General features: G+C 43.5%; 1 protein-coding gene across 1 annotated transcript; it reads right to left on the bottom strand.

The window, feature by feature from the left end:
• Window positions 1-2,955: 2,955 nt before the first annotated feature.
• TRAPPC2 (trafficking protein particle complex subunit 2) lies at window positions 2,956-15,697 on the bottom strand. The gene is made up of 5 exons (XM_053917013.2): window positions 15,638-15,697; window positions 8,969-9,080; window positions 6,297-6,440; window positions 5,619-5,705; window positions 2,956-4,372 (listed from the first exon to the last, which is right to left on the bottom strand). Exons 2-5 carry the CDS (start codon window positions 9,059-9,061, stop codon window positions 4,274-4,276), a joined length of 423 nt encoding a protein of 140 aa, XP_053772988.1. The 5' UTR covers window positions 9,062-9,080; window positions 15,638-15,697; the 3' UTR covers window positions 2,956-4,273.
• Between the last annotated feature and the right edge of the window lie 9 nt (window positions 15,698-15,706).

The raw sequence follows: 15,706 nt of genomic DNA, 5'->3' as shown, positions 1-15,706 counted from the left end.
TTACTTCTTCATTCTCTTCGAAATTGTGTGCACATTTTTGTTCTACATATCAGAATTGATCACACCAGTAATTGCTCGTCATTTGTGTGCCACGTGTTCCCCACGCCCCCTCCCCTAACCCCAAAAGCCAATTTTATCATTCTTAGAGAAAATGGGAAGGATTATACTTTGTGTGAAGGTAATAGAAGACTATTTGGTCTTCTATTTATTTAGTGTCTTCTCTTTGACGGAACATTGTGTAGTGATTTGCTCTCAAGATTTTTCATCTTGCTGCAATGACCAGACTTACTGATCAATCAAAACTGTGGTCTTTGGTGGGTTCGGCACATTCATGCCAATTCCATCCTCCAGAGGCAAATCAATGCCGAGACCACGTGTCAGTGAAGACGGGACCCGGCTGTGGAACAGTGGGTTATCACAGGACATGCTGGGGGGCGGGACGGCTACATTTTGAAAAACTAAATAGATAAATTTTTTCCCCCTGGCTCCACTCATTGGGAACCACTGAAAACGAGTACAATTACAGTAAGCTAAGCTTTTGAAAATCTCATTTCCTAGCATAACGATTTGGCTATAAGCAAATCATTTTAACATTCTTAATTTGAGGAAATTAAATACCTTCATATTCTCAGGTTAGAGCTCTAGTTTTTATTATTTATAATCAACCCCCCACCCCAAAAAACTAATCTTCCATCCAAAAAACAAAACAGGAACTCCCATTAAGAAATTGGTGTATATTACATATTTTTGATTTTGTTGAGGGGACTTGCTTTAAAATCAGAGATGTACCCATTGTTTTGTGACTTGCCCTTTTCTCAATATAGCTGGACATATTTACATTATAGTAGACCCCTCCTTCATTTATTAGCTGTGTGGATATCTAGCAACTATTCCAACCTTCCTCCCTCGATAGACATGGAGCAGTCATTAGGAAAGTGCCAGTTCCCCACACCTTGGTCAATATTGTCTCTGCATACATGGAAAATCGTGGCAACAATGAAGCATTCTACGCATCACATGGTTCAAAATGCTAAGGCACAAGGGACATATGTCCCTTTGCCACCCAGTTCCTGTCCCTGGAGGTATTGTGTCAGTTTCTTGGGTATCCATGTGGATATTTAGTACATAAGGAAAGCATATTGTTTTAGTCTGCTGGGTTGCCATAACAAAATGCAGATTGTGTGGCTTCAACAATGGGTTTTTCTCTTCTCACAGTGCTGGAGGCTAGGAGTCCCAGATCAAGGTAATTGGTTAAGTTTAGTTTCTCCTGAGGTCTCTCCCTGTGGCTTGTAGATGACCTTTCCTTTGTGTCGTTCCCCACCCCCCATCTATGTCTAAATTTCCTCTTGTAGGAATCCACTAGAGTGGAGTAGGGCCACCCAAAGGGGCCCATTCTAACTTAATCACCTCTTGAAAAGGCCCAGTCTCCAAATACAGCCACAAAATGACGGTCTAGATGGGGGCTAGGTCTTCAACATAGGAATTTGGAGGGGAGGGGAACAATTTGGCCCATAACTTGTATGTGGAGGTATTTACTAAATGTACAATTTTAGTACTTGTATAGATTTAACTAATATCTTAGTGTTTTTTAAAAAACTTTAAAGCATCTTTTCAACTAATCTATTTTCAGATAAATGCTTAAGGATTAGATTAGTGGGCATTCAAGAGGTCTAGGGCTGGACAGCAAAACTGATCCAAGGGACAGGCCTTCATGTGTGTAGACAGACTTACAGAAGAGACAGTAATCCAGCTTTACACGGTGACTTAAAGGGATCTGGTGAACAGCAGCTGATACACCGATATGGTATTCAAATGGGATAGCTGAATAGCTTTGTCTTTCAAAGAAACTACAAGTAACTGATGGAAAAGCTCTGAAGACAGCAGCAAAAGGTAGCTGAGAATACGATTCTTTTGTGGAAAGTAAAAGGTGCTTTAATTGGCTGGTGTTACCTATACAAAGATGAGAACTATGGGAAAAACAAAAATGGGGGACCAAAGCAGGGGGTGCAGGAGTGGTGGAAATAGCTGCAGAGCCCCCAAAGCAAGTGGAAGAATTGTCGTTCTGGGAGAGGGCAGCTGTTTCAGTACTGCTGCTAGCCACTCCATACCAGGCCATCTGCGACAGTGTGCGCTCACCTGCTGTCTGTGAATGTGGAGCCTTTCAGTTCAGTGTCAAAAGGTGGACTACTGACCTCGGAGAATGGACAAATGTGTACTTGACTGCAGAGAGAGCAATTACAGTATGCTGTGCGGAAGATGGAAAGGTACAGCTTTATCAGTGGGTTACTTCAAGTTTTAGTCCCCTCCTTCACCCTGGTGAAAAAGTGTAGTTGAAGTTAAAACATCCTAGACGTTCTTCCTCTTTAAAGGAAACTGTTCTATATTTCTATAAAAACCTGGGTAAGCTTTCAGTGGAAAAATGGGCCTGGGATTCTGAGAAGTCACCAGTGATCAGCCTGTGGTTTCCCCCTCACACCGGTCCTGGTTCTGTCCCATCAGCTGTCCTATCCTCATACCCAGTGCTGGTTTTCCCCACACCTTCATGCCCAGCATGCTTTTCTATGCCCAGCATGCTTTTCTTGTGCAGCCGACAAGCTCCTGTGCTCATCACTCGACTTGCCTTTAAGCTCCTTCAAAGATGCAGGCCTAGGTGAAATTTGGTACTTAACTGCCATAATGTACTCACATAGGGCTCTTGTTACCCATCCCATCTCACCCTCACAAGCCTAGAGAAAAGGATCCCTGTTTGCAGGGCACCGCTGTTATGCAACTGAACCAGGACCTGGCCTGTCCCCACCTTAGAACTTCCTGCTGAAACACCCTGCTGGTGGCCTGCTGTGCCACAGCCCTCTGTGTTACATGGTCATTGAGGGCAGAGCAAACTATATATAAAAGATGTTTGAGTCTCTCTAATGAGCATGGCTGAAATTACTGCTGGATTTCTAGCTGAGTATCTTTTTCTGCTCCCAAAGCTCTGGCACCTAACTTGAAGCAATCTGAGTTCTCTAAACGCGGGTGCAAGTATATATTACTTTGCAGACCGTCGATAGGGAAAATAGAGCTAAAACAGTAGTGGAGGCAGGATGAGCAGCCCTTTAAAAACTCGATGTTAAACTTCCACAATCTTGGACAAACATTTTTATTTAAGAAGTCAAAAAAATGGAGGGGGGGGAAATTATGGTAATAACTTCACACAAACATATAAGACCAAACTTACAATTACTTGTGCAAGTTATGCAGAATGGAACAAAACTCAAGTGCTCATGATTAGCAGAGAAAATCTGTGGTCATATTACTTGCTTCTTGATTGACATTTACTCGTTCACAGTAAGATCCCACACGTGTTACAGTACAAGAGACCAGTCCCGTCCCTTCGGTGTACAGCTCGGAGTGCAAATGTTAATATAATACAAGCTTTTCTTTGTTTACAACTCTAAAATTGCCTTACAACTTTTTACTAGCACAGATATCAACAGGTTCATTTCCAAAGGCGTCCCAACCTTTTGGCATCTCTGGACCACACATTAAATACATTGCAACACGTAATCACACACACAAAAAATCTCATGTTTTAAGTAAATTGACAATTTTGTGTTGGGTGGCATTCATAGCCATCAGCCCACGGGCCTCAGGTTGGACACCCCTGATTGGTATACAGTCTAAGGGAAAGGAAATAAAAGAACACCGCCTGGCTCTTTGGGCCCAATCTCTCATTTTACAGACGTGGATCCCGGATTCCAGAATGATAGCAGGATCACCGTCCCCAGTCTCAGGCAGGCAGGCATATGGCATTGGGTACAGCAAAAGCTGTTTGCTTCAGCTTCTTGAGTAATGCTATGCATAGTGCCTACACATTTTTATAACATCCCTAGATGTATAGGTAAGCCCATGTACCTGCTATCAAACTCACTCCCCACTGCAGACGCTTTACTGTCTTCCAAATCCTGACAATGGCATTTGGTTCGGAACGGTTACATCAAGGTCAAGCTATTTGAATGTGGAAGTCAAAAGTTTATTTTCAATTTTTAAAATAAAGTTATTTCAAGGTTATGGATAACTCCTTATAAATAACTATTCCTAAGCAAATAGTGATCTATTGATAATTCTAAGAAACTGAATGTACTATTTTTAACTATAAAAGTAATTTCATTAGGTTTAGATAAATTGAGACTACAAGTAAAACTTTTCCAGTCTATTTAATCAAGTAAATTACAATGTACACATTCCTGAGTATACCCCATTGTGGTGACATTATTTCCGAATTTTCCTGCATTCAGCTTAAAAGGTGTTTCTTCCCCAGAAACTGGACTTTTCTGTCAAATGCACTGGATCGAATAGGAGAATTGGGTTCATAAAAGGGATTCATTGCAAACTAGGAAAGAAGAAAGTATTAGTGAGTTTGTCAGAGTAAAAAGGCTGACAAATCATAGGTCTCTAATTTTTTTTTTAGTTTAAAATTAAAAGAAATCATCAGACATTCAAAACAAAAGTCTGAAAACTATGTTTTTCATTTGAAGTTCCCACGAAAATGTGCCATTGTTAAACAGTACCTTCCCCTTAAGGAAATTTTTGTCTTGGTGTTTTAGTTTTGGGCAGGACCTGTGGCCGTATGGTAAGTGTTGCCCATGCAAGTGAAATCAACTTTCAGGCTTTACCCTGTGTGTGAAATACTGATCTCCTTACATTCATTGTAAACACGTGGATCAATCTGTAAGGTCCTTTGGCTACATCAAATACAAACTAAAAATCTGCCGTAAGCAACTCACTGATAATAAGTTACTCTTGTGTGGTAATTTGTTAACAACCAGGTTTTTAGTTTTCTCCTTTAACACAAGGTAATTGATCAGTTTCTCAGATAATATAATGAGCATATCATGTCAGAGAAAATTAATAAGAAATGGAATCATGAATGAAGAAAGGAGTTACCAATTTTTACACCTTTAATCACTGTCCACTTTCATAAGAGGGCTAAATATTCTTATTTGTTGCTGCTGACTAGGAATATTGGTTGTTAGCTCTCCTGATATGCGAAAGAACCCTTACTGATACTGATTTAAGTGTTCAAATACAGAACACTTAGATGAAGAACATATTGTTTTTAGCACGGCAGTTTAACCACTGACGTCCTATTATTACTTTTTTTCCACTTAGTATCAAGAAATATGGGTGGCACCATTCTCCTTGAGTAACTATTGGATAATATGTGGCTCACTTCCCGCTTGTTTGTGATCTTATTCTTGCATTGTAACTTATTTGTAAAGTATGTGGAAAATATTTTAGATTAAATTATAAAGCAATTTCCCTTATGGAGAATACTTCCTTCTCTTTCTCGAGGGTTCCTCAGAAAAATCAACTCTATTGTTGATTTTCTCGGCACCAAAAGGAGGGAGAATGAAAGCAATGTACAAATAACCACCCTAAGTTCTTTTCCTAGATCCTGTTCCCCTGGTGAGGAAGACCTGCCTGGTGAGGGAGCTTCAGGGATGGTTCTGACTGAGGAGGGGCCAGTCTGGGATGCAAACTGTACTATAAAGAAGTCACTTCACCAGGCCAGTTCCCTGTCAAAATTTGAAACCCTTTTGATAAGCAGATTTAAAAAGTTATAGAACATACCGTACCTTTATGTATAAATCATAGACATCAGTAAAGAAGTTCTTTATTCCATCTTCTTGCCTTATGTCATGAAGCATAATAAATCTCATATGTGAAATAATTAAGGTATAATCTCAGAAATGAAAAATGAAAAGTAATCAGTTGGTACAATGTTCTTCAAATAAGTGACATGCAGTGTGTTTTGTGATGGAACACAAACTGGGTTCAAAGTTAGGTTAGTTTTATCTTAAAGAGAACATAATCTTTTAACACAACTATAAAATAGCCCTGGCTGGTGTGGGTCAGTGGATTGAGCGTGGGCCTGCGAACCAAAGGGTCACCAGTTCAATTCCCAGTCAGGGCACATGCCTGGGTTGTGGGCCAGGTCCCCAGTAGTGGGTGCGTGAGAAGCAACCACACATTGATGTTTCTCTCCCTCTCTTTCTCCTTCCCCTCTCTCTAAAAATAAATAACCACCCTTGATAGGGTTCAGATAAACCTTACGTTTATACAAGACTTGGTTTTAAAATGAGGTTAAACAAAATGTATTTTTTTTTCCCTAAAAAGAAAAAAGTAGCCCCGTAAATGGCAATTTTTACCTGACCCTTTGAAGTCCACAGACTCAGCCTGGCATCTGTGTCCCATGTTGTAATTTGTCACCCTGACCTTTAGTTAGCTATCTTTATTGAAAAGGTAAGGATATGACCTGCAGTAACAAATGCTGAAACGAACCACTCATTGAACTTGTCCACAGTTTTCAAGTACATGTTGTTGGACAGCCACATGTTCTCGTCTACCAGGTCGAGGGCAGCGTGAGCTATGAACTGGTTCAGATGACGATGATCGTCCTGGATGACAAGTGTGAGCAGCAGCGGATTAGCATTCCCATACAGCATCAAGACAGGCAGCACTTCCTTCCGCATATTCTATACGCAGTGTTTCTTGGGGGCGCACTTTCTGCTCTTATTTCACTTATTACTGGCATGAGACTTATACAAGATCTTGAGTGTTTTCCTATCATATTCTACTTTTAAATTTGGTATCTAAAACTCAACAAATAGAAACAGCCAATTATAGTATATTAAATGAAATGTGTTAAAGAAACTATAAAGATTTGATAAAATTTTGCAAGGAAGCTACCAGATTCTGTAACCTTTTAAGTGTGTGAAAAAAAGAAAAGAATACTTCATTGAAGGAAAAAATAGGTCCTTCTTTCAATAAGCTTTTATCTTTTTAGAGGAAGACAGCTACAGAGAGGTGCCGTTGTTGACAAAGGCCTCAAGGAGGGGGGACAGGGGAGGCTTCCTATGCAGTGACACCTGGTGAGTAGTGACGACAGGTGAGGAGGTGGCACTCCTGAAGGGTTGGCATATGCCTCTTTCAGGTGTAAGGAGTTTACCCGATGGGAGACCTGGGAGTAGCAGGAGGCCGTGCTCAGCCCCTGTGAGCAGTCGGTCACCTGTGTGGTAGCAGAAGACAGACAGCCCTGGCAGAGCTGGGCTTATACTTCCATGGGCTGAAAAGGCTCCACTGGAAGAGAAGGTGGACATGTCCCACCACAGTGTGGGGAGGGAATTCACAACCTGGAACACGGTCTTAGTGCTGTGGAATTCTTCCTTTCAGAATGCAGTTTTCAAAGAACACCTCTTTTACGAGTTGAATTATGTCCCACACCTTCCCCCATTCCTAGGTTGCAGTCCTAACCCCCAGTACCTTAAAATGTGGCCTTTTTTGGAAAGAGGGTCATTGCAGATGTAATTAGTTAACATGAGGTCATGCTAGAGTAGAGTAAACCCCTGATCTAATGGGACTGGTGTCCTTAAAGGGGGACATTTGGACACAGACACACCCGGGGAGAATGCCACATGAAGACAGGAGTTGTGCTGCCACAAGCCAAGGAACTAGGAGAAACTAGGAGAGAGGCCGGAACAGACCCTTCCCAGGCACCTCCCCTGCCTGGGGCGGCCCTGCCCTGCCGGCCCTTGATCTCGGACTTCCGGCCTCCAGAACTGTGAGCCCATGCGTTGCCATTGTTCGAAGCCACCCAGTTTTTGGTGCTCTGTCACGGCAGCTCTAGGAAACTAATACAACCTCTTTGCTGAGGAGGCTGTTCCTGTGCCTGGACTGGAGGAAGGCTGCCAGTTGCCCTGGAATCCCTCGCACAGCTAAAGCATGTTTACTTCACTCCCGTTGCCATGATGCAGCTAATTCAATCCTTAGAGAAGTGGATGTATTTTTGTGCCTGGCTTACAGCAGCATTTTCCATTACTTTACACTGATGGTCCATCTTGAGAGAGCAGGAGAAAACTAGAAATGCTTTTAGAAGGTAAGTGGTAGCAGGAAAAAAACCCCCCTAAGATATGTACTGCTTTATGCACCAGCCCACTGGAGTGTACAGGGACTATATTTAAGTAGCTGTGTAACGCAAAGCAACTATTGCTACAGAGATGCCTCAAACCAAAACTTTAATCAGCAGTGTGCTCATAGGGATGTGGGACAATAATGTAGCAACAACACCTGGTAGGATAATCACTTAAATTTCTATCATATTTTGGCAGCAAGATCTGAATAGTTGAGAAGCATCATACACTGGACTGGACATTATGCATTACAATTAATTACAAAATTCAATTCCTGCCTTAATATTAAAGCTTATTTTTGGAGGTCGGGAGAGACACAGCACAACTTGTCAGCATGGACTAGTACAGAAGGATGGCGGGGACCCGGCAATTCTCACCTTAAGACTCTATGGCTCTGTTTATTCTGAATGGCTAGAAGTTCTCCAACCAAGCTCACTTGTTTAGACAACAAGGAAGCTGGGTGCATCACTGGGGAGCAGAGCATGGGGTATACCATCCAGCCAGTAGATAATGTACCAGGCCACTGAAAACTGCCCTAGTCTCAGGGGCAAGAGGAAGACATGTAAGTAAGGGTCTCTTTTACCCCTCCCAGGGGATCTACTACGTACGTCCTGATGAGAAATGTGGTTTGCTGGGACAGAATGGCTTTTCGCGGCATTTCAAAGCAGCAACGACTGTTCTTCCGGACCCACCATTGGTAGACCGTGTTTCTATGTGCTTAGGGAGTAGCTTTTCCTAAGGGTGGCACAGTGACCTGCAGACCGGGTGAAGAAACCCAGAGCGTCCTGCTAGTACATGCTAAGTTTGCGCTGAATTAAAGGAGGAAGAAACAATTCAGAGGACGTTCCCTGGCTGGCTTCTGTCAACCCGTGGGACTGCAGAGCAAGCCTCATTGAATTGTGGTGGATTCCAGTTACCTCACCTGTCCAGATCTCTTGCAGTTCTAAAATCTATCACACCATTAACATTACCACATATAACAATTCTTGTAGGAGTTTTTAAGGCTCCATACGCACTTTGGATTCTGCTTTTCCAGCTGGCAAAAACTCCATTTCAAACACTGGATTATCATGGTGGCCAACAATGACAAAGTAGAAGCTTCCAGACATTGTCTTCAATATATGGCTCCTAATGAAATGAAAATAAGACATAACTTTAGCACTCAATACTGAAAATCAAAAACATTAACAAGAAGTCTAGAATTCAATTTTTAATTTAAACCTGACACTGCAGAAAAGGCCACTGAGCTTGGCCTGCTTTCCAGTATACTACCACAGATATATGGCTTTTGGACTATACAGATTTATACCTGCGATATGCCCGTAGAATCCATTGCTGTATTTTCATAGGGAAACTAGAAGACCTCTAATATAAAATCCTACCTTCACATCTTAGGATCTGAAAGGTTGGAGCATTTAGAGTAAGCGGGGCTATACTTGGACTGGACTGGTAGTTAGCATTAGCACTAACACCTGGAAGGATTAATAAAGGGTGCTGCTTAGGGAATAATTGGCTTGCCTTGGGAATTTTCAGGAGAGATGGTTCCAGGGGAGCTAAAAACAACTCTGCCTCATGTCACTTACACAAAGGAGCGATATCATAGCATTTATCTACAGACCATTAGCTGTATTTATGTTTCTTACCTGAAGCATGTATACTAGGAATATAAGTTTCTGCAAATAAAAGAGCCTATATCTTTTTCAACACCATTTATGAGAAAGGAAGGAGGTTTTGTATTCTAGAAAAGATGGAAGAAATCCTAAGCCAAAGGGGAAGACATTCTGAGGCCTTAGGGGGACTGGGAACTGGGGTTAATGGGTTTGCTGAAGAAATAAAACTAATAGAAAGTGGTGGGTGGGGACGAGATCAGTGATTCTGTGGCTTTCAGCACACACAATCAAAATCCGGACGGACTTGCACGTGTCTCTGTAGCACAGGGTGTTTGGAATCAGACAAAGCGAGGTTCAAGTCTAGCTCTGCCACCTACTAGTAATGTGACCACCCAAGGAAGGGCCCTTCATCTCCCACTCCCAATGTGTGTCCTTCTCGGAGTGGTGTGTCCTTCTGAGTGATATGAAGATAACTGAGTAACACTCACAGCTGCCTCAGGGTGAGCTTGAGGATTACAAGACCTAATGCATATAAAGCACCCAGCACGGAGTCTGGCCCCTAGGAAGTGCTCAGTAAAGGTTCCCTAGAACACCACAGAACAGCACGTGCACAGGGAGGTGTGGTGACCAGGAAGGCCTCTGCACCAGGTGGGAATCTGGTTAACTAGGAGTGTGGAGTCCCGGGGAAAGCAGAACCGAGGTGTGCCAGAGCCCAGGGTGCGCCAAACCTCATTGGGACCCCTGCTGATTCACATAGATCATGCAACAAAAACCCAAGAAGTCTGAAATGTATTTCCTAATGCATGCAACATTTTGTAAAGGAAACCAGGGCACAGCTGGCTCGTGGAACTCTAGAATTGGAAGGCCAAGTCTGGGAAAAAAGGCAGACGGGAGACCCTTTTGGCACGATGAAGAAAGAAGGATTTAAAATATGATTTGGGGCAGGAGTTGGTACACTAGAGCCCGTAGGCCAAATGTGGTCTCATCCATCCTTTTACTGTCGTCAGATGGCAGAGGTGAGCAGTTGTGACAGACACCACCTGGCCCTTTACAGAAAAAGTTGTCCCTGTTTTAGGGGGAAAATGAGAAAAAGGCCCAAAGAGTAAAACTGGATCACAAAGACAAGCGGGAAAGACACAGAGCTATGCAAAATTAGAAGTGGCAATAATTCTCAAGAGAAAGTGAGGGGAAGAGGGATGGGAGCTTGAAATTTTAACCAAGTCAACAATGATATCATTCATTTTTGCTGGAATAGGTTTCATAGGTGGAGTTTGCCAAAGGCAGGGCTTACTTTCTTCAGCACAAACATTTAAGAAGCAGCAGAGAAAAAAAAATAAGACAGATACTCCGTCCCACGCCCATGCACGTTTAAAAAGCAGGAGGAGACAATATATGTATGAGGAAGATTACCCCTACACACTCTCCTCTGTATGGAAATCCATGACTGGGAGAGAAGTGCAGTGTTACATACAGCGTGAGGGTAAACAGAGAGGGAATTGAAGGAAATACCACATAAAGGCTGTTATCACCAACTATGCAGATGGGCAGAACTTGAACTGCTAAGAATATGATTTCACAAAACAGCTGAAGAAGGGAAGTAACTCTATTCCATTCTGACAAGGAGAAACTGAAAGGTGAAGTGGAAGGACAGGAGAGCATGCAACCCATTGTGTCAGGAAGGGAATATCTACAATCCGTTAATGTTTTAGGGCTCACCATGCCTAGGTAGTGCGCAAAGGGGAGACACTCTCTAGAATTCTGTGCTGTCCTATATATGGAACTTTCTGCGCGAATGGAAATGTTCTATGCTCACACTGTCCAATGTGCCAGCCCCTGGAGGCTAATGAGCATTTCGACTGTGGCTAGTGTGTCTGCCACAGTTTAGCTCCCTAAATGTGAAATTTAATTTAATTATTAAAATTTAAATAGCCACATGTGGTTCATTGCTACTGTACTGGGCAGTGCAGGTCTAGATCAGTTGATTCCAAACCTTTTTTTTGAAAGTACTGGGATCTCCTGCACCTTCTCTCTACCCATGAAATATGACTCGAACTCCAATAGGTAACACAATACAAATCAAACAAGCTGCTGTGTTTGTGTGAGTTGTGTATGTGTCCGCTAAACTTTCCCATCACCTCAAATAGGGGCCCTTCCAGCATCTCCAAGGAAGACTAGGTCTCAAGGTGTGGAGGAGGTAGCTACACAGAACTTGGCAATGGATTAAACTGGGGAACTGAGGATGTTTCCAAAAGTGTGGCTGAGGTGATCAGGTAGAATACCAAGACGTGATGCTATTTACTGAGAAAAGAAATAAGGGAAGAGGGATGAAAATGAACATGTCAGTTTTGAACATGGGGTGGTGGCCAGAATAGCACCCCCTGCCCCCCACCAAGATGCCCACATCCTAATCTTGGGAACCGGTGAATGTTAACTTACAAGGTAAAGGGGAATCCAGGCTACAGAAGGGACTAAGATTGTTCATCAGCTGACCTTAAAATAGAGAGATGATCCTGGACTACCCAGGTGAGTCCAATGTAATCACAAGGGGCTTTAAAAAGGGAAGAAGGAGGAGCAAAAGGAAGGGGGAGGGGGAACCCTGGCTACAGAAGGATGATCACGTGAAGCAATGTTGCCGGCTTTAAAAATGGAGGAAGGGGCCACCAGTGAGAATATGGGCAGCCTCTAGAAGCTGCAAAGGACAAAGAAGGAGAGAGTCTTCCCAAGAGCCTCCAAAAGGGAACACAGCCCTCCTGATACCTGGATTTCAGCCCAGGGAGACCCATGTCGGACTTCTATGCTACGAACTGTAAAGTAATACATTTGTGTGGTTTCAAGCCGCTGCATTTGTGGTGATTTGTTACGGCAGCAGGAAACTAGCACACATGTGAAAGCTGCAAAGAAAAAACCTTGTAGGTATGAGAAAAAAGGAAATATTCAAGGAAGTGTCAACAAAATGGTAGAAAGTGCATTCTACAGAGTCGGGACAAAGGGAGCTCATTTACCATGGAACACGGCTTCCAGAACATTGTGGAAAAGGTTGGGCGGGGCACTGGTGCGTCAAGATGAGGCTACTTAGAGCCAAATGGGGATGACAGTATGCAAAAGAACAGGAGCTGTGGTTTTTTCCAGTCTGAGTCCCTAACACCGAGCCTAGGACAGAACAAATGCTCAACGTTCGCAGAATGGAACTTCCAGGAGGGGGCTGTAGTTTACACAGTGGGGGATGACCCTGGAATACCGGAAAGGGAATGCAGGGAGGAGAGGCCAGGTGGGATTAACTAGCCCAGCTGAGGCCCAGCGGGGGTGGAGGAGTGCGGGGAGGAGGTCTAGGAGGCCTCTGCACAGGAGAGCTGAAGTCGCTGTTCTAGTGATTAACAGCACCCTAGTGAGAAACTGCTTAAGTTGTTAAGGTACTTCCATAAAGAAATCACCCGTTACAAGGGGCAGGGCTTGTTGTCTGAAGGGAGGGGAGCCAAGACTCTCACCAGTCGTGAAAACTGCAGCTGTCTCTAGTAGCTAGAGACTTAAGCTGCTTTTGGGAGAGAGGCAACGAAAGAAATCAAGGTGGTGCTTCAAGGAACTCTGGACCACCGTGAACTCAAAGTGGACGTGTACCTAATGTAAGAAGTAGGGCACAAACTAGTAATGAACACAGAAATGAGACCAGGGACCAGAAACCTGTGAGGCCAGCCTCAGAAGGGCGACAGTCCAAAATGAGCTGAAATGTGTGGAATATGTTAAGACTTTTTAGGGTACAATCAAGAAAAAGCACGGGAGAAAGGTCAACTGCTTCAAGCACCTGGTATACAAATAAGAGGACGCAGACCTGCTGAACTTCAATTTTCTCAAAGAGAATGATTTTCAAACAGCAAATGTGACAGAAACAAGGTTAGGCAGGCTATGACCCCCAGGATGGATATATTTTAAAAAATCCAAACATTTCAATAAACACAATTCTTCATGTCTTAGTAAACTACATATTTTGGATTAACAAACGTGATTATATATCTAGTGATCAGTGACAACTGAGAAGTCACAGGAACAGAAAAGCACCATATCATCAGATACAGGTAAGCGTTATTCCTATTTTCTGAAACAAAAAGGCTTATCTCCTAGTCTATAATTCAGTACTTTCAAAGAAATTAAAACACCAAGAGAAATAGGTATTAAATGGCCGGCTTTGGTCAGACACCATACTAGGAGTTTTCATTATACATTAAGTCATCTAATGCAAATCCCTAGACAAAAAGAGGGGGTTATTATTCATTCATGTACACCTGGTTATACTGAGAACAAGTGATGCCAAACTTGGAAGGGAAACACAGGAGCCTGTAAGTGCTTTGAGGAAGTAATTTGGTATCTCCCTAAAAACAACTAGAGACCTTTAGCTTGGATGATAACAGAGTCTGTGCCCAAAGCTACCACAGTGCTGGGGGCCCAGGAAGCACTCATTCTATGTTGAATAAGGGACACACTTCACAGCTGACTAGAATGTTGAAGTGCTCCCAGTCAGTAGACAGTATGGGACCTCGGGGGAGCCTTTGAAGTTGACCTTAACCTAGTCCAGCTCAACATTTGAATCAATAACTGTGAGATGACGCCAACTTACCACATTCAAAGATAACACTCCAAGGATAGCAAATTTATTAGAAGGCAAAAGTCAAGATGCAAAAATATCTCTTCATTAGGTATGAAATTAACAAAGTAGAATTTAATAGGATGAACAATAAAGTCCTGTACATGGGCTCAAAAAAATGAACTGCACAACAACAGGATGAGGAATCCTATTTTAACAGCAACTGCAAGAACCCAAAAGTTTTCATTTACTGCAAGCAGCAGTCTGATACAGTGGTCAAAAAAAAAAAAACCAAAACAAAAAACACTAATGGAATTCTAGGCTGCATTAAGAGAAGGCCATGTTCTCTTCACTAATATCATCTCTGGGGAATGGACTCAGTTCTGGAAATCCCATTTTAAAAGAATCACTGAACTGTGCATTGGGAGGAGGGTAAGAGCTAGGCTAGGGAATGTTCTGGACAAAAGCTACTGAAGGAACTGAAGATGTTTAAGCTGAGGTGGGGAAAGACTTGGGGGAGGGGATGGTGGACAGCACGATGTTATCCTTAAAGATGATCTACTGCCTAATGGAAAAGGGATTTCACTAGCGATGTCAAGTGGGTTTCCCTTCCTGAGGCAGTTCTAATCCACTGGCAGTCACGGCCAAGAACTGGTGCTGGGAAAGATTCTGAAACTGAGTGTGGTCAGCGGGAAAGATCGCTGTGATCAATTACCCACTGTCATCGGGTTGGGGGAGGGCAGTTGCCTACGTGAGTGCCAAGTATTTACTTTTTGCCGCCATCCCAATCACATCCATTAAAGCCCAGATGAAGTCACACTTTTCCAGAGATGTGTCCCTGCTGGCTTCCATCTTCAACCACCTCTCCTTTCTCTAAATTCTTAGCCCAGTCCACCATGCATCTTATTCTTATCCAATTCTCTGCCTATGTTTCCATTACTGCTCTTGGAGAGACTGCTTCCTTTTCTAATTAGATTTAAGCATCTTGAGTACCCGGCTCACTTTTATCTTCCTCACCGCATGCAAAGTGGGGGGTACTCAAAAGATTAGCTCACTGATTTTCAACCAGGGAATTCTGCCTTCCAGAGGACACCCGGCAATGTTTGGAGACATTCAAGACTGTCAGAACTGGTGGGGAGGTGCTACTGGCATCTAGTGGGTGGAGGCTAGGGATGCTGTTCAGCACCCCACAGTGCACAGGACAGCGCCCACCACAAAGACTTTTCGGGCTCCAAGTGCGACAATGCCGCGGTTAAGAAGCCTTGGGTTAGCTGAGTGACCTAGGGAAAGGCTAAAGAAGCAAGGCCCCCAAGCTGGCGGGCGTTTGTAGGTTGCGATGCGTGGGCTGTAATGGGATCAGCCAGCCCGGGGTTAGACAGGTTGGGCCCATCACCCCAGTCCGCAGCAGGTTGGAGAGATAGGGTCAAACCCGGGTCACGCAGGGGCCTGACGTCCCCCGGAGCATCCACCTCCTTCCCAACCTTCGCTCCATCCCCTACCTGCGCCGAGACGCAGACAACGTAAATATCCAGGGAGTTCCCGCGGCAGCGACCCGCCTTCCGCAGCTT

Source organism: Desmodus rotundus, chromosome X (genome assembly GCF_022682495.2).
Source record: "Desmodus rotundus isolate HL8 chromosome X, HLdesRot8A.1, whole genome shotgun sequence".
Classification (NCBI taxonomy): Eukaryota; Metazoa; Chordata; class Mammalia; order Chiroptera; family Phyllostomidae; genus Desmodus; species Desmodus rotundus.
This window is presented reverse-complemented; position numbering and strand designations above follow the sequence as displayed.